Genomic DNA, 17,961 nt, shown 5'->3' with positions numbered 1-17,961 from the left:
GTCGCCCCTTGATCTCTGACCCACCCGTCTGGCCGCCTGCCTCCAGGAAACGTCGGATCTCTTACACAATGCTCACTGTCAAACCCTCCAGCCTTCCCCACCATCGCCAGGGGGCCTTGGCTCGCCCCTACCGCGAGGGCTGCAGGTCTTGTGGTGGCCGCAGGCCCAGGGAAAGCATCTGGACCTTGTAACGACTGCCACCTGGTGGCCAGAACGGGAACGGACTCTTTTGACGGCTGCCCAGCAGCAGGGTCCAAGGGGATGGACGGGGCTGGGTGGTCAGGTGCCCAGAAAACAGTGGGATAGGCAAGAAATGGCCTCAGGAATCCTCTCTGGGACAACTAAAAGGTGCCCTAAAGGCCTGTTTTTAATCAAATTTACTCCAATGGATACTTAAACCCTAGGGGTTCACCGAAGCCGATCCCCCAAGCCCAATTCCCCATTTCTAAGATGGTGTCAACCAGGGCTGGGGTCAGAGAGGCTGCAGGGCCAACATGGCAGGCACAGTCAGGAGAATGTGAAGGGAGGGTCTCTAGGTGCCCAGCAGAGGCATCCCTGGGATGCCTTCCTAAGTCAACCCAAAAGGTCCTTCTATCTGGTCCTTCACACCTACTTCCCAACAGCACATCTGGACTGGCAGCAAGGAACCTTGCCCTGCAGGGCCTGCCCGCCCGTCCGTCCGTCCAGCAGGACCCATCCATCCATCCAATATCTACAGAGCAAGGGCCTTCCACACAGAACTTGGTTCATTAAGAAGGGAGCCTGTGCACACACAGAGCTGGGTTGTGGGAGATAGAGCGGGACTTCTGCAGTCTGGGTCCCTAAGGTGCCAAAAGGAAACAATGACTACTCTTGGCAAAGGCAGCCACTGGAGAAGCCACCTTGGAGGAGCAGAGAACCAGGGCCCAGAACTTGAGTTGCCAAGGATCCCAGGGCAGCTAGGAACGCAGCAGGGATTCGGGGAAAGGACCTGAGATACCGAGACTGCCACAGGCCGACAATGCCACCTCCAAGAGGACCCGGTGAGGGATCCGTGGCTGGAGCTCATCAGGGACTGAGCAGGAGGCTGTTCCTGAACTCCTGGGGATCCACGATGGACGCCAGCTCCGGCCAGGCCCCGCCCTCCAATGGGAGGTCCAGGAACCTCCCGAACCAGAAAGGACTGGCTTCATCCTGCAGCCACGTCAGTCCAGCTGGATGAGCAAGTGCACGGCTGCCTCCCCCGGCTGGCTCATCTGGCAGACCTTCCCTAGGAGAAGGCAGGGAGGCCGAGGACCCCGCTGTTCCTGGGTCTCCACTGGGCAGCAGGAAGGACCCCAGGGGTCCAGTGCAGGACAGACTTTTCCACTGGTCTTGGGGCCTGGCAGCTTCATCCCCCGTGTCTGGGTAGCTGGTTCTGATTTCAAAGCTCTGAGTTCAGATATGTACCCTGGCCTTCTGGGCTGCTCAGGTGAGGCTGACGGTGGTCACTGGTCTGTGCTGGCCCCCAGCCACACTGCCCTGGGTCTCACCGCGTTGTCAGGCTGGGACTAGTGAGGGCTCTTAGCTCAGATGAGGGGTCCTCATGTCTCCTCAGTTTCCACACAGAAGGGCTCTGGCCCTGACCCCTCCGCCACCATTCACCAGCTGATCACATCCACAATTGTACAGCTCACCAGTGCTGATTTTTGAGGGCCTGGAAGCTTGCAATCCCGTGTGTGTGTGGGAGGCCACTGCTCATCTCTCCATGGTGCATCCTTGCCCTTCAGATATGTGATTTTGTCTTACCCAAGTGAGGCCTAAGTGAGGTCTCCCCTCCCTAGACTTACCGTGGACACTGATCAACCACGCAGCCATACACCCTGCGGCACATCTACACTGTGCTGAGGCCCTGGGACTTACACCATGCCCTGCAAAGTGCCATCTCCCTAGCCCACCTGCAGTGGAACCAGCGGGGCTGCTGAGCCACCATGTCCAAGCTGAGGATGCATTTCCAGGAACAAAGGGGCAGAGGGCACGCCTTGGGGCAGCAAGAGGCGAGGGCCTAGCGTGGGGGTGCTGCTGGAGGACAGCACCATATCCCTCCACCCTGTCCACCCAGCAGATGTCTGGTTAGCATTCCCAGCCCTCTTTCTCACATGCGTGCATGGCAGAGTGGTGACAATGGCCACAGCTGTTCATGCCTGAGAAGCTGCCTAGCTCTGATGAGGCCTTGTAGCATCAACCTACTATCTGCTCAAGACGCTTGGGTCCAATCATTTGACCACCCTGAAATCTATACTTCACAGACCTGTACCTGCTCAACGCAGCAGCTTCCTAAGGGGCAGTCCCAGAGATCCACAAAGACAGCACCTGGATTCCAGCCTCTCCCAGCCACCCCAGTGCCATCCTCTCACTCAAGACCTGGACTGAGAGCCACCTGAGGCTCCCGTGGCTGGCCTGTAGGCCCGTCGCTGTGCCCCAGTCAGCTATGATGCTGAGCAGGACCCCTGCTGTTCGCCTCGAGGACCGTCACTGCGTGTGCCACTCGGGTCCTTGCATGGCAATGCTTTCTCAGATCCTGAGTGAGGCAGTGCCTGGTGTCTGCTGCTCCCCTAGTCTTTACCACGTGGCGGATCCTGCCTGGTTTGAGGGCAGTTTACCAACAGCTTTCTGGGCTGTTCTCTTCCCATGTCCCAAAACATCTGGAAACTCATGGCCCTATCCCAGATGACAAGGGGTGGACACACTTCCGGGGACAATCCTGAGGCTTCAGGAAAATGCCCTCGACAGGTTCTTAAGCCACAGCGCAGATTCCAACAACGCCTGCCCGTGTGGCCATGTCCACATGCTGCAGGCCTCCTGCTGCCCCTTTGGAGGGTCAGAGCCCCTTAGGACTGGGATACATCTGCCACCTGAGCGCGACTCTAGAGCTGGGCGGGAGGGTGGGGTGCGGGGGCACTGGCAGGCCTTGGGGAGAGACAGATGAGGGCGGCTCTGACGTCTCCTGAGCAGGGAGGCTGCCACACGCCCATACACGCTGGCAACGTCCACAGATTAGAGGTGTGGGGTCAATGGCGAGGGGTAGGGGAAGATGCTTTTAGTCCCAATGCCAATGCCTGCTTAGGGCCCATCCCGCTGCTTGGGGAGCCTCCACAGAAAGATGGCACCCTCACCAGAGAAAGCCTCTTCCCAGACAGAGGACGTTTCTGGAAGCCGCTCAAACAGGGTCCCGAGTAGCAGGGAACAGCCGACTCTCCCTCTGCTCCTTCCCCACCTGGGGCAACAGCCAGGATCCCTGCCCACTCTCCAGGAATGAGACAGCGCATGGGAGACACCCAGGGGTTGTAGTGTAGCTTGGTTTTATTTATGTCCACAAATATTTCAAAAAAATTACAAAATACTCAAATGGAGAGAACACAGAAGTCACGATTTCTGGGTGTCTACTGTTCACACTGTGTTATCTCACGGCGAACTACTCATATATACATTTAGCTTCAAGATATATAGAAACGTAGCAAATCCGAGTGTGCACTCTGCCTCTGCCGCAGTGGAGTGAAGCTCAACCTCGTGGACACTGAACAAGATACGGACACACACAGAGGAGCCAAATCAAACCCCGAACAAAGGGAGGAAAATCTGAAGGAAACCAAGTGATTGGGCTTCAAAGACACTGTGAAGGTCAGGGCCTCCTAAACAAACTGTAGCTGACCAGGTGAGGGTTTCAGGTCGAGGGTTTTTAGATGGAAGAATCTCAGTGCTTCGCCTTGGGATACGGGGAGAAAAGCAAACCTAACGAGAACACCTTCAGACAGTTTTCAAGCACAGACCTCAGAGGACTCGACTCTTCATTCTTTGGAAAAACGGATGACAGAGGAGGAGATAAAGAAGGTTTCACTGAACGGTAGATGTTGTGTTCTACCAAACAGACAGAAAACCCAAAAGCCGAGAAGGTGGGGGCCTGGATGCAGGAGTCTGGCAGTCCAGCAGGAAGTGGCCTCACTCAGAGCCATGGGAACAAGCCCGCCGCGAGAGCCTGTCCCCACCCCAGGAGGAGACGAGCCTCCAAGCCAATGTGGTCTGAAGTCCCAGGACAGAAGGTGTGAGCTTTCCTCCCCGCGAAGAAACTAAAGTTAAGGCAGAAATGGAATGAGAGAAAAATGGAAGGAAAAAAAAACCTAGAAACATTTTCAACAGACAAAACAATCCTATCCCAACTGAAACCAAACATGGTTTTTAAAAGAAACTGGAAATGCCCCTATTTGACTCCAGAACCTGAATCTGAGCTAGTATCTGCTCGTTTCTGGATCAAACTATCAGCCTCTCTTCCTGCTCCCTCTGCAGCCTGGGTCCTAGGTGGCCTTTGTGTCCTCTGACCCAGTGTGGTCTCTTTTTGTCCTACAATTCTTGGGATGGGACCAGCACAAATGGCAGAAGAGCTGTCAAGTGTCTGAGAGAAAAAGATCGGAAGAGGACATGTCCTGGCAGGAAGCAGGGCTGACAGAGGGGAGACAACCCCGAAGAGCCTGCACTCAGCCTGGGAGAAAGTGCATTACGGCTGCACCCTGGAAAGGAGGGCGGGCTCTCTCCAGGACTGTTCTGCTCAGAAGGGCCTGGCCTCCTAAGAAGCGGCCCCCACAAAGCCGGCTTTCTGACTGCACATTTGTGGGTGGGACTCCAGTTCCCACTTCCAGGATGAAGAGTGGGACTCAAATGGTTTACCAGTGCGGGGTGAGGTCACCATGCAGACCTGCTCCTAGGGTAAAATAGAGACTGCCCCCAACACCTGTCTTAACTCCAGGATCTCCCTGGCTCAAAAGTGGCCTCAGTCTGCGGCAAGAATGACGGGGCCGTCCTCATCACAACATCCAAATGACAATGAGCATGAGAGGGCAGCCTTCTAGTAGATCCCTTTGGCAGGCATACGCCCTGGGTTGCTCGTGTGCTGAGTTATTTGTATGGAATCATTTTCTTGAATTTCTTAGATGATGAAATTTTTGGAATATTAAAAAAGACATTCATCCACAACAATCAAGTGTGTGTACATAGAAATCTAGAAGGAAATCTACAACGGACACAGGCCCATGCGCTTTCCATCTCGTGGAAACAGAACAGTGACACCGGAGAACAGAAAGTGAACATTCACCTCCCGCACTCCCTGTGCAAAATGGAAGAGGTCTGATGGAGCAGAAGTCTGCGCTGCTGGCAGAGCACAGGCTAGGAGCAGACACAAGTGAAACGCAAGGCAGCAAAACAGAGAGTCTGTAACATCGTCCCTGCAAACCCTGGATGCTCGCTGCTGTGACCAGGCCTCGGCCCAAGCCTCTCTGTCCATGTGGAACGCCCCTTTGCTCCCTTTAATTAAAGGGATAATTATATATAACTTTTTATTAAAAAATCAACTCTGTATTCTGTCAATAGTTGGTAGGAATTCACAATTAGTGACATGGCTGGAAAAAATAGATCACAATAGTAGTTTATGGAAGAAAAAAAAGGCTGTTCTAAAATTATTTATTTACAGACGTAAAAAGCCATGCTGCAGAACTTTCTCAAATTATGAAGATTTCCTACAATGTATTAAAATAAAAGATTTTTTTAAAAATTATAGCTCTTGGATTCCAAATTCCTATGCCACCGATCTGCAAGCCTCGCGGGCTCTGGAGCACTCGTGGCGGAGTGTGTCAGTGTGTCTGCACGCACAGTGAAGGGTGTGAACTGGATTCTAGCACCTACTGAGAAATCAAGGAAAAGAAAACTAAAGCCAAACCCCAAGATTGCAGGGAAGCTTTCTGGATGTTCAGTCCAGTCCAGGACTCACTAAGTTTCTGGGGGACTGTCATGCAGGGAGATCCAAACCAGTCTCGGGAAATCCTCTCGACAAACGAACACTATTATGTGGATATATTTTAGTTGTGGGTTTTAAATATATAAAGAAATCTTTAGAAGATATTCTTTTGCTTTTGCAGCTCCTATTGTATGTAAAAGTCCTGTTTCTTCCCCAAGAACTGGGGTTTCCACAGCCAGCGTTAACAAATAAATAACTTATAACTGCTTGTCACCTTCTTTCTTCAGTCGACTGCAAAGACAAAACAGGAAAGCATATTTAGTCTCAGGCCTAGGCAGGCAGTCAGGCAGGCTGGGGGCAACCCCAAAGGCAATAGCCAGGCAATCCAACCCCAAGCCTGCAGCCTCCTGTGTAGCTGACCTACCCTCCCAACACCTCCCTTCCTCTCCTTCTCCCATCACCGTGGTTCCGCCATGTCCCCTCTAGGGCCCAGCAGGCCGAGGGGGAGGAGCCTGGCCCTGGGCACTGCGGGAGAAGCACCGTGGGCACATGGGGGGTTTGGTGGGAGCCTGGGCTCAGATCCCCCTCCACTCCCTCCCAGCACCCCGCCTCACCTGTAATAATCTTCCTGACTTGGTAGGTGGCCACCATGCATGTGGGGATGTCCATGCAGCCACTGCTGCTCCATGGCCAGTCTCTGCAGCTCAGCCGACTGGGCGTGCATGGCCTGCAGCTGGTGGGCTGCTGACATGGGGGGTGGGATGGCCCCAGGCAGGTCTCGGGGATAGGGGGTGCCTGCCAAACACAAAACAACCTGCGCTACAGAAATAGCCAGAGGACTGGCCAAGACCGGGGCAGCACAGGAACAGCAAACGGCAAGGAGCACAGGAGAAGTGCCAGCATGGACACAGGAGCCAGCCCCTCCCAGACTCCGCAGACAGCCGGAAGGCAGAGCCTCCGGGGAGGCAGGAGGTACCCTTGGGAGCCTCTGCCTGGACCCTTCTGGCCCCTCCTCCACATGCTCCAGGCCTCAGCCCAAGTGCTTCTCCTTCAGAGACCTGCTATGAGCCCCCTCTGCTATTTTCACTGGTCCTGCAGTCCTGGCTCTTAGCAAGGCTGATGCATTTATGACCCCTACCCCAGGCAGCCCCAGAGTGCAGGAGGCTTATTTCCCCCATGGGCCCGCTGCATGCAGGGGGAAAGAACCTGCCTGCTCAACGCATGAATGAATGAATGAATGAATGAATGAATGAATGAATGAAGACAGCAGACCAGACCCCAACCCAACTCACACGGCCTCCCCACCCCTCCTAGAGGGGAAGTCTTACCGAAAACTGGATGGCGAAGCATCTCGTGCTCGTGAGGGGGCTGTCCAAGCAGAGGGTTGGGGAGAGTGCCAGGCGGGTAGGGGAAGCGAGCCAGGTGGGGGCCAGCAGTCAGGGGGTCGACCAGCGGGTGAACGGGGCCTGCTGAGCCTAAAGAAACGACAAAAAGGCCAGATGGAGGCGGCGCGCGGCTCTGCGATGTTTGTCGCCCTTGGCTGGAATGGCCGTGACTCCCTCCTAGCCCAAGCTGGCTCCGGGTCCCCAGGGCCGGAGGCACCACCTGGTTGCAGGTGGCCCTGCCCTAAAGTGGCTGCTTCCATCTTCAACAACAGCTCCAGAGGCGGAGAGAAGTGATGAGCCCACCGCTGATGCAGGTACTTCCTCGTCCCCTTGTGGAGCGCCCCCAGCAGGCAAGCCTAGTCCAGTTTGGTCAAGGATCCGGGATCAGCAGGGTCCCTCTCGTCAGCCACCTGGGCCTGCCCTCTGCCTGTCAGGTCACAGGAGCATACAGCCTTGCCCCAGCAGGTGTTGGGCTGGCACCCCCTGCCAAGGGCTGTCTCCCTGCCTTTCACTCACAGAACCCAAAGGAGGCCAGCAGAGCGAGTGGTGCAGAATGGGGACCCGGCGGCCTGGCACTGCCCTCTCTTCTCTGCTGGCACCAAATCTTGCGTCTCTCCCTTCAGAACATTGCCTTGATCTGACCTCACCACACCACCTCCTGCCCTCACCTCCTATCCCCCAGCTCCAGCCAACACAGGCGCTGGCAGGGATTTCAGGGTTGCCACCTCCAGCCGTGCTGCCCGGGGGTCCCTGGAAGGTTGGGAGCCCCCCTCGGCCTCTGTGGCTGCTCTCGCCCCTGTTTCCCACAGCTTGCCCTTTCACCTCCTCAGCGGGCCTCTCCTGACAGCCTTCTCAAAACTGCCACACTGCCCCTGCCCCCAGCTCTCCTGATTCCCTCTTCTGGATTTATTTTCTTCCAGAACGTGCACTTTCCACCTCTCACAACCTGGCACACATCTTTCAACTATCTCCCCAAACTGGAAGGTAAATGTGGACAGGGGTTCTGCCAGCACCTACAACTGCCTGGCACATCCCAGGGGTTCAGTAAACACTTGCTGAATGAATGATGCATGAATGAGCAAATGACTACCTATCCTCAACACTGGTTAGACCAAGGCTTGTAAGGTCTACACCAGGTGCCAACAGAGCTTCAGATATGAGGATGGCAATGGTGAGTGCTCTCCCATGCCAGGACTGGGTACAGGGGCAGGGGAGGCGCCTGGTGCCTCCAAGCAAGGTGGCTCCCCGCCCTCCCTCTGGGCCCTGGCCTCTCAGTCATCCTGCCCCACACTGGAGGGTGGCTGGTGAGGAGGCCCCGCACACAGGCTGTACCACGGGACCTGTACTCCAAGTCCCATGGAGCGGTGAACCTGCCTCCTTCTAGCACAGTAGCCACCCTCCTGCGCCATCTCACCTCTGCCTCAGAGCAGCCTCCCCACAGCTGGTAAATGAGCAGCCTTCAGGAGCTCCTACTCCCAGGGTGGATAGGACTGGGCAGCCCTGGCCAGGTGGGTCAGCTCGGAGAACTCAGCCAAAGCCAGCAGGAGGCCTGCCCAGCCTCGCTCCTCAAGAGAAGAGGACCATGCTTTTAATTCTCACCAAGTGACCCCTGAGTAGTGCAGTGCCTCATCTGTACGTTCCTTGGCTCCAAAGGCCACATAACACTTGCTGTGCTGCCCTTACCCTGCCCCGTGGGCCTAGGCCACTTCCCTCCATCCCAGGCACAGGGCTGATAACACAGGCTTCACCCGTGCTGCAGCTGTCTGAGGCCCTGCAGTTCTGGAGAGCTGCGGGGCCAAGGAGAGACTGTGATACAGCAAAACCATGATGGTAGTGGATGCTGAGCTCTTCTAAGATCTGCCAAGAATGAGGAATCTGTTCAGAAAAGAACACTTTCTGCTCCTGGATGGTGACTGTCACTCATCAGGCTCTGCAACCCTCCCCGTGCCTCTGTCCCACCTGCCACGCCGGGGCACGCACCTTGGTGGAGGGGGTCCTGCTGGTGGAGGTGGAGGTGGGAGTGAATGTGTGAGTGCTGGTGATGGTGTGGAGTCACGTTGAACATCTGCAGTCGGGCCAGGGGGTCACTGGTCAGTGACGCCATGCGCTCTGCGTGGATGCGCTCGGCTGCCAGTCTGTCAGGGTAGCTCATCTCGGGCCGCAGCTGGGGGCCCGCCAGGGCCAGTCTCTCCCTCTCCAAGGGGTTCAGGCCCGGGTGGAAAGAAGCAAAAGGGTGGGGCCCGGCCGTCGGGGGGATGGCGAGGGCGCTGTGCCGGGCAAAGTGCTCCATGGGGTTGGCGGCTGGGTGCAGGGGGTCCAGCTCTGGGGGCTTCACCTCGAAGCCCGGCTTCATCCTCTCCCGCAGCTCTCGCTCCCGGATCTCCCGCTCTCGGATCTCCCGCTCCCGGAGCTCCCGCTCGCGGATGGTGGGGTCGACGTTGTAGAGGCCAGGCATGTGGTAGGCCAGCAGGGGGTCCGTGGGGTTAAGGGGCATGTAGAAGGGGTGGTTGCGGTTGGTGGGCGACATGACGTGGGGCCGGGCGTACTCGCTCAGAGTCCGAAGGGCAGGTGTGTCAGGCCCGATGTAGGGGGGCACGGCAGCAATGGTGGTTGGTGGTGGCTCGAAGGATGGCCGCATGTGGCCAGGACCACTGAGCTGGGGGTCACTGAGACGACCTTCATGCGCTGAGCTAGATGCCTTCTGCGGAAGGAAAAGAAAATGTGAGGGGCCCCCAGAGCGCCTGGGGTCTCCGCTTGGCCCACAATGCGGAGGTGGACCTGGTCCTGCTCCTGGCCTGCTCTGCTTTGACAGGCCACCCTGGTCCCTCCACGGAGACCCGGCCCTGGCCTTGGCCTGACACCAGGATGCAGTCCAGGCCCTGCAGGGTCGGGCTCATCTGTGCCCGCAGCTCCCCTCAGGCCCAGATGGGAGTGTGTCCCTGTGAGACAAAGCTCATGCGTGAGGTGTCTACGTGTGAGGGTGTGTCTGGCAGTGACAGCCAGGGGGCACGGGTGAGTGGGCCCAGCAGGCCAGGAACCTCACCGGGAGCCCCTCATGCCACCTCCTGGGTTGGCTGCCCTCTCCTCCCCACGACAGCAGAGAGCTGGCCACCACCACAGCGCCCAGCCCATGAGGCGGCCACAAGGCAGGACAGCTGGAGAGGCCGCTCGAGGCCTGGTTACTGCCTGAGTGCTCGGGTCTTCTCTCAAGGCACCCCTTGTGCTTCTCCCTGGCTCCTTCAAATTACTTAGAAATTAGGAACCCAAAGGCTACAGGGGAAGGACAGGCCCTTTCCTCGAAGGCCCTCAGGCAGGAGGATGCCCAGTTACTGCTGGGAGTCAGCCTAGACCTGCCATGCGCAGTTAGCCCGGCAGCTTGGGACGTGCAGCCCCCGTCAGGCGTGGAGAGAGAGTGTAAATAGCACCCAACCCTCTAGCTGCCAGGAGGCGGAGTCAGGCAGCCAAGGGCAGTGCTGGGTGGCCCAGCGTGGCTCCCAGGCGCAGGACGGACCAGCGCCCCCCTCACACCTCGCCAACCCTGGACTCACAGCTGCCCGCTCTGCCTCGCGCTCCCGCTCTCGCTCCCGCTCCCGCTCCTTCTCCTTTTCCTTCTCCCGCTCTCGCTCCTCTCGGGCTTTCTGCTCAGCCTCGCGCTTGGCCTTCTCAATGGCCTCCTCCCTCTTCTTGGCCAGCTTGGACCCGGCCAGAGGCATGAAGTACAGGTCTGTCCGTGCACACGAGTTGTAGCCCCGGTCCAGGTGTTTGTAGAACCTAAGAAAAGCCACAGATCTTGCTGGGAGCTCCTGCCAAAACCCACCCTGTCCCTCCCTCCCACAAGAACTTGCCCCCACCAGCCCACCTGTGCCTGACCTGTCCCGGAGCTCTAGGAAGCTTACCTAGCTGACTGGCTGGCGTGGCTGGGGGTGTCCACCACAGTGGGCTCAGGGGACGGGCTCCTTGGTGGGGGAGGGGGGCTCTCAGGCTCCTCAGCGTCGTCCAGAGCCTCCTCCTTGATCTGGACCGTGGGGAGTGGGCAGGATGACCCCCCTGCTATGCTGCCTCCTGAAGCCACCGCAGCAGAACAGGGTGGCTGGGCCGAGGTGCCAGGTCCCGCCGGTGGGGTCGAGGTGGAGGGGCAGGTCGGAGGGGTGATGGGAGGAGGGCCTCCAGGGACAAAGGGGTGCTGAGCAAATGGGGGTTGGGGGGCCACCTGGTGGAGGCCTGTAGGGGGGTGGGAGGCAGGAGGCGGGGGCAGGTTCTGGCTCTGGGTCAGCCCGGGGGGCTGGGCAGGTGAGGAGGGCAACGGCTGGCTCTGAGGCATGAGCTGCAGGGGTGGGGGGTGAGCCGACGGGGGATGGTGTGTGGACAGGGAGCTCAGGGGCTTCAGGGCTGGAGGGGGCGGCAGGTTGGCATTCATGGAGAAGGGCGAGGGCCCTGAGAGGTGGGGAGGGTGCTTGTGGGCCTGTGGCGCCGGCAGCTGGGGGATGGGAGTGGTGGGCGGGGGCTTGATGTGGGGCATGGCCAAGGGTGCTGGCGGCAGGGGCTGCTCCCGTGGAGGCTGTTGGGACTGCAGTGCCGACTGAGAGGCTGGCAGCTGCAGGGAGGTGTGAGGGTGCGCTGCTGCTGGGGAGGCTCCCAGAGGGGCCTGGCCTTGGGAGGCCTGGGGAGGGAGGCCAAAGGGCTGTGGGGGGCCTGGGTGCTGCAGCAGGGGCCCCGTCTGCAGACTGTGAGGGCCAGGTGGGCCCTGACCGTGCAAGGTGGGCTGGACATGAGAGGGTGCAGAGGGCTGGCCTGCCGACCCAGTCAGAGGCTGCAGAGTGGGGTGCGGTGAGGGATGTGGCGGGGGATGCGGCGAGGGCGGCCGCTGGGGGTGCAGGGCCGGTGCCTGTTGGATGTGGGTGTGCGGAACAGGTGCTGTGGGAGCCTGTGGCTGGTTAGGGGCCTGGGAGGCCGTGGGGGAGCCCTGCGGGGGAACTGCAGTGGCAGAGGGCGTGGGCCCTGGCGCAGGCAGCTGAGGGGTCCCTGGAGGAGCTGAGGAGGGAGCTGGGGTGACCCCAGTGGGAGCCTGCAAGGCTGGGGGCTGGGCCTGCAGCATCTGCTGCTGGGCTGACGAGTCCGAGTCACTCTCATTGTCCTGGGGGCTGGGGATGCTCGGGGACGTGCTGCGATTGTCCTGGTCGATGTCTTTGGGGTCACTGCTACCCTCATCGTTGACGCTGCGACTGTCTGAACTCTCTCCCTCACCTTCAGATGGCGAGTTGGGCCGGCTGATCTCCTAAAGTCAGAGAAGGGAAGGATGGAAGTCCCAGGAGGGCAGAGCCCTGTCTGCTCTGTACCGCCAGCGCCGGACACACAGCAAGCTTGGCTCCAGGACCACAGGTCGTGCCCCAACCCAGCCAGTGTCAAGGGCCACTCTAGCCCCACGCTAGGAGACAGGGCATGGCCACCGACTAGGGAGAACCCCGGCTGGGGGCTTCTGAAGAAGCATTAACTTAACTCAGCAAGGCTCAGCGGCCAACCTCACCTGCGTTTTTGTCTTCTTGGAGCTGGTCCTGTCAGCCTCCTCCGTATCAGAGGCCACCTTCTCCCGCTGGCGTTTGGTACTCTTAAGAGGGGAAGAGGCTTCCTCCTTCACCTTCTGCAGGGGAAAGCCCACAAGGAGCAATCAGGCCAAGGGAGGCCATCCCATCAGCCTCAGCAGGGAAATGACGACAGTTTACAGACACTTTGCTCCCTCATTCTGAGTTCCATCTCCAGGAGCAAAAAGCTCTAGAAGGGTCAACTAGGGCCAAGAAGGAACACGTATCTGGGGGTGGGAATGACAGCCAGCCCTCCGCATCTGTGGGTTTGCATCCTCAGATTCAAGCAACCGTGGACTGAAAATGTAGGCAGGACTATGATGGTTACATCTATACTGAACATGCATACAGTGTTTTCTTGTCATTGTCTCCTAACTAAGGCAGTGGAACCACTGTTTACTGCGTTTACATTGTACTGGGCAGTAGAAGTAACCTAGGGATGATTTAGAGTCTACAGGAGGATGTGATTGGTTATGTGCAAAACACTGTGTCAACGTATATGAGATTTGAGCACCCGTGGATTTTGGTATCCTGGGCGGTGAAGGCTCTGGAGCCAACCTCCAGAAGATACCGAGGGAGGACTGTACTTGGCTCTGGAGGGAGCCGTTCTAACCACTCCCCACACTCTCTACCTTTGAGAACTTGGGAAATTTGAGGCAGAGGTGGCCCCCAAGGGTTGGTGCTGGAGCCCCTTTCTCTAGGCCTCCAGCCTTCAGTCTACAGCCCCCAGGCCAGGACAATGTTGAGCTGCATCCTTGTGTCTGAGGGAGCTGATCACGAACGCCAGCAACCCAGTTTTAATGGGAGGGAGGGACAGAATGGCCCCTACTATTCCCCCAGCACCTGACCTTGGCCGACTTCTTCACTGTCTCTGCTTTACTGTCATTGCTGGAGGTGCTGGCAGCGCTGGGGGAGTTCCGGCCGCTGGAGCGGATGTCTTCATTGATGGGTGAGGTGCGACCATCAGGGCTGGCTGGCTGCTTCTTCCGACCACTGCGTAGTGTCGACATCTGCCCACCCAAACCAAAGACTGATGACACAGATTCCCGGTCCCCATGTGGGCCCACCTGAGCCCAACCCACAGGAAGGAGCCTGAAGAGCACATCCTACCAGCCTCTCAGCAAATCCCAGACCTTGGCAAACAACAGGCTGCCCTGCCCATCGCTGGCTACGTGAAGGTCCATGTGTAGCTCAGGGAAGAGGTGGGGAAATGGGTGGGCTCATGCCAGAAAGCGGCTCTCAAACCTAAAGCACTCATCCCAAGGGACTGTCCTGAACAACGTGTGCTGGAAATGAACCACGCTTTCTGAGCGGCAGAAAGTTGACTGGGGCCATCTTTAAAGCACCCTACCCTTTCTGTTTATTACTCATAATTGTCCATTCTCCCAACCAAACCAAATGAAATCAAACACTTGTGGATTTAATCTAACAGGACAGGGAGTGACCCAAAGAGATGAAGCTGTCAAATAAAGCAGCTCAGCTCCCCAAGCCGCTGAGGGCTTCAGCATGTTTCTGCAAAGCCATGAGAGCTCCGAAGAGATCAGGAGACAACGGTTCTGGCTAGTGGACTGCTCCCTTCTGAGTGAGCGGGGGGTGGGCCAGCCCTGACAGCATACAAGGGGCAGAGGAAGGTCCCACCCACCTGCCTGAAGGGGCCATGGGGAGGCTCAAGGGAAAGACCCTGTCAGTACCCTCAGCCCCAAACCTAGAAAAAGCCTCTCCCAAAGTCTCTGGCACATTTCCAACCTAGAAAACAAAGTCTCTCTATGGGAGGAGCTATGCAGTGAGCAGAAAAATGTACCACAAGTTTCCAAAATGGGATCAAACATTTAAAAAAAACCACAAACACCCTAACACAAAAGAGCCTGCAAATTTAAAATAGCAGAGATTTGCTACAATGGAATTGACACCGCAAGAAGCTCCGAGGGCCTTGGAGAGCCTGCACTGAGCCAGAAGCTAAGAGCTTGCTATAAAACCCAGGGCAGCATGCCGCCCTGGGGCCCCTCGAAGGAGAGAACAGCGCGCTCTTCTCAGCCCACAGGCAAGCTACTGCCTTGCCTCAGGCAAAGCAGCTCCCCTCCAGGGCTTTGTTTGGTAAACAAGACTTTCGCTTCCTCCCCCTGGCAGGCTCAAAGGCTCAAAGCCTCAACACATCCCAGGAAACTGAGGAAGCTGCCAGGAGCCCCATGGCCCCAGGGGACTCACCGAGCCCCGACTCCGCCGCGTCCTCATGCTATGCTTCCCACTGAGCCCATCATCCTCTTCCTTGACGGGTTTGAACATAAACGGTGGTGGGTCCACAGGCTTCTCAATGGGTGGGAGCTCGCCGTATTTCTTGAAGTGGATGCGACAGTCGGTGCAAAGCAGGATGTTCTCCCGGCCTCCGTGGTGCCAATCTTTGGAAGCTGTGGGAGGGAAGTGGCGGGGGCCAGCCTTGGAAACCCTCCCTCTCCCTGCGGATGTCTGGGCAGAGGGGCCCTTCTGTGGACTCTACCCAAACTTGATGCCACCAGCACCATGCAGCCCTGGGTCCCAACACCCCAGAGCTAGTGCTGCCCTGCTCCCCCAGGGCCAGGAGGAGAGGGATTCAGAAGCATCTGCTGCCCACTTCATCTTGGGGTGCCCAGGAAAAGCTGGCAGCAAGCTCCTAGGAACCACAGTGTTAACCCCCGATCCCACTCAGCTTGTCCTGCCCACCAGTCAGTATTCCATACCGACTGCCAAGCAGGGGAGTAAACTAAACATTTCTAACTTTCTCGAATCCCGAAGCACAATGTAAATGTCAAATCCAGTACTGTCCCTGGCAGGTTTCCAGATGGATGCATGAAATGTTCAGAACACAGAAGTGCTTGTGCCCCCTCCCCAGCCCAGGGGCGTGACGAGGCCACTTACTGGTGGTGAAGCAGTGGCGGCAGGCGTACCCCTTCAGCTCCTGCTCGCTGTCCTCACTGTCGAAGTCATCTTCACTGGCTGAACTCAGGTCCACTGGGCGAGGCAGGCACATAGTGAGGGTGGGGGAAGACACCATTATTCTCAGCCAGGGCGGGGGGGGGGGTCCCCTGTGACCTCTGGCTTGCTGCAGGCTCTGGCCACCAGCCAGAGTGGCTGGATGCACAAGCTGAGGTGGGACAGTGTCTGTAAAGGACCACTTTGAGCTCCGCAGTGTCAGTCACCAGAACAGAGGGCTTGTGCGTGAGGGGCCATACTTAAGGGCCTGCCCTGTCACTGATGCCCGTAACGGGTGAGTCTGAACTGGGACAAGTGCGCCCATGCTGCCCCCCTCCCTAATACGTCCAGGCAATCCTGAGAAATTCCATCTTCACCGAGTGTCCCCCACCAGTCCTGCTAGGTGATTTCTGGTCGCCTGCATGAGCAACACAGGCGCCCCTCAGGTTCAGCGTCCCAGGCCAGGACAGAGCTATGAGGCATTTTTGCTACATCCCAGTTTTTTAGGAGTGAGAAGGTGTGGGCTCCAGCATCATTAGATTGTACATCATACTGGGACCAAAAAGAGGATCTTGGTAAAGCAGGAGGAAAAAGAAGAAAGTGTTAATCTGATCTTATTACAACCAAAAGTGCAATGAGAATTCAAACAGGACATCAAGTACATCATCTGTCAAATGGAAAAACCTCCCCGGGAAAAGGCCAAAAACATCCCAGGCCAAGATGTGTATTTTTTGTAAAAACCTAAGATGATGTCGAGTTTATGAGAAATATTTAAATGTACAAATAATGTTCTAAAGTCTCTCCTGAATCCTCACCCTGCTCCCCACCCCCACCATAGGCCTATATTTGGGTCAGACTTCACACATGCACTGGAACACGGGTGCACACCCACTCATGTTTCCTGGAGCCATCAGCTCCTATGGGCCCAGAGTGGGACAGGCTGCCTGTGAACAGTCTCCCCTCCGCTCACTGTGGTGCCAAGACCCCTACTCACAGAATTCACTGGACGGGGGTCTGGAGGGTGTGTTGACGGGTGTGGACGCAGTGCGAGTCTTAATCCTCCTGAACACGGCCTGCCTGCGGTGCCTACGATGGGCTCGGGAGCTGGCTGCTTCGGGGGTCTTCTTCCAATAGTAATAGAAGGTGATCAGCTCCCCCTGCAAAAGAGAAGGGCTGACTATGAGGGAGGGCCTGGGGCTTTTCCATGCCCCACCGCACCCCCTCTGCCAGAGTGGAAAGCTGGGTAACAGCCGCACCAGAGATGAGAATGAAGACCAGTCGCTCTTGGAGTGGGGAGAAGAACTGGGCTTGTCCAAGAAACAGCCACTGAGCTGCCCATGGACTGCATGAATGGGGTCTGCCTCCTCAGTCCAGCACAGCTTGACCTCCAGACACCAAGAACAAGTACTTGTTGGGTGTCTGCTATGTCAGACCCCACCACTGTTGTACACATGGGAGGTACATCATCCACAATAGACGAAAAGGAGAGAAGATTCCTGCCCACGAGGAGCTTACTTAGCTGTGTGTACATGTCAGTCTGTGCATGTGTGTGAACACAGTGATGCTTTCTTTACAATAATGCCAGTGAAATCACACAGGTGTGAGAAGGAAATGCCCAGCCAGTTAAGACTCCCCCGGAAACAACCAACCAACCAAAGCAAACTGCCCAGGTGGTGAGGAATCAGGGCCAAGCAGGTCGGGAAGAACAGAGACCTCGCGCTCAGGAAACTGCTCCACAGCCTCCAGCCGGCTCCATCTGAAGGCCCACATCTGACATGCCGGCACGATGTCCAGAGGCAAGGACTGGGCTTGGCAAAGAAAGACTGTGTTGACAAAGAAAGACTACAGGAGGACAGACACAGTGGTGCTGATGCAAAGGTGAAATGTCACACATCCAAGGTCTTTTCATGGCCCAGCAGAAACAAAAGCAAGACATCTTTTTGGAAATACAGCAAACGTAAGCTTTTTAAAGAAAGGGCACTTTGGGCACTCCCAGCCCTCAGAGCGCTGCAGGCTGCCGCCTCACCCTACACTCAAAAGATGATTTTTTAAACATTCAAGATAAAGTCTCTTTACCTAAAACTAAAAAAATAAAAATAAAAATCACAGTCAAGTGAGACAGCACAGAGCACCCAGTTCCCCTCTAATTAAATCAACACTGTAGAAAGTCTATTAGCTTGGCGACTAGATGCTGGGAGTTGTCTTGGAGGTACCTGCACCCCCACTTTGCCTCATCAAATACTGTCTTGTGAATGGAGGAGCCAAAAAGAGAGAGGGGAAAGTGGGGGGGGGGGGGGGGGGGGGGGGG

At 57.0% G+C, this 17,961-nt stretch overlaps 1 protein-coding gene across 14 annotated transcripts in view; it reads right to left on the bottom strand.

Annotated features, from left to right (window-relative positions):
- Positions 1-3,303: 3,303 nt before the first annotated feature.
- Positions 3,304-17,961, bottom strand: part of RERE (arginine-glutamic acid dipeptide repeats) — a 492,528-nt gene continuing 477,870 nt past the window's right edge. For 13 of the 14 annotated variants that reach the window (XM_017856041.1, XM_017856039.1, XM_017856040.1 and 10 more), the window contains 11 exons: positions 16,648-16,810; positions 15,600-15,692; positions 14,913-15,112; positions 13,556-13,717; positions 12,653-12,766; positions 11,025-12,403; positions 10,677-10,899; positions 9,109-9,829; positions 7,072-7,218; positions 6,358-6,538; positions 3,304-6,034 (listed from right to left, as the gene is read on the bottom strand). In XM_017856041.1, coding sequence (XP_017711530.1) covers positions 6,001-6,034; positions 6,358-6,538; positions 7,072-7,218; positions 9,109-9,829; positions 10,677-10,899; positions 11,025-12,403; positions 12,653-12,766; positions 13,556-13,717; positions 14,913-15,112; positions 15,600-15,692; positions 16,648-16,810 — 3,417 coding nt within the window. In that variant the 3' untranslated portion in view covers positions 3,304-6,000. The remainder of the gene's footprint in view (positions 6,035-6,357; positions 6,539-7,071; positions 7,219-9,108; positions 9,830-10,676; positions 10,900-11,024; positions 12,404-12,652; positions 12,767-13,555; positions 13,718-14,912; positions 15,113-15,599; positions 15,693-16,647; positions 16,811-17,961) is intronic. The other variant, XM_017856042.1, reaches the window with a different exon arrangement.

This window comes from Rhinopithecus bieti, unplaced genomic scaffold (assembly GCF_001698545.2).
Source record: "Rhinopithecus bieti isolate Rb0 unplaced genomic scaffold, ASM169854v2 scaffold_40368, whole genome shotgun sequence".
Lineage (NCBI taxonomy): Eukaryota > Metazoa > Chordata > Mammalia > Primates > Cercopithecidae > Rhinopithecus > Rhinopithecus bieti.
The sequence above is the reverse complement of the archived record's forward strand: the minus strand, read 5'-3'. Positions and strand labels throughout refer to the sequence as shown.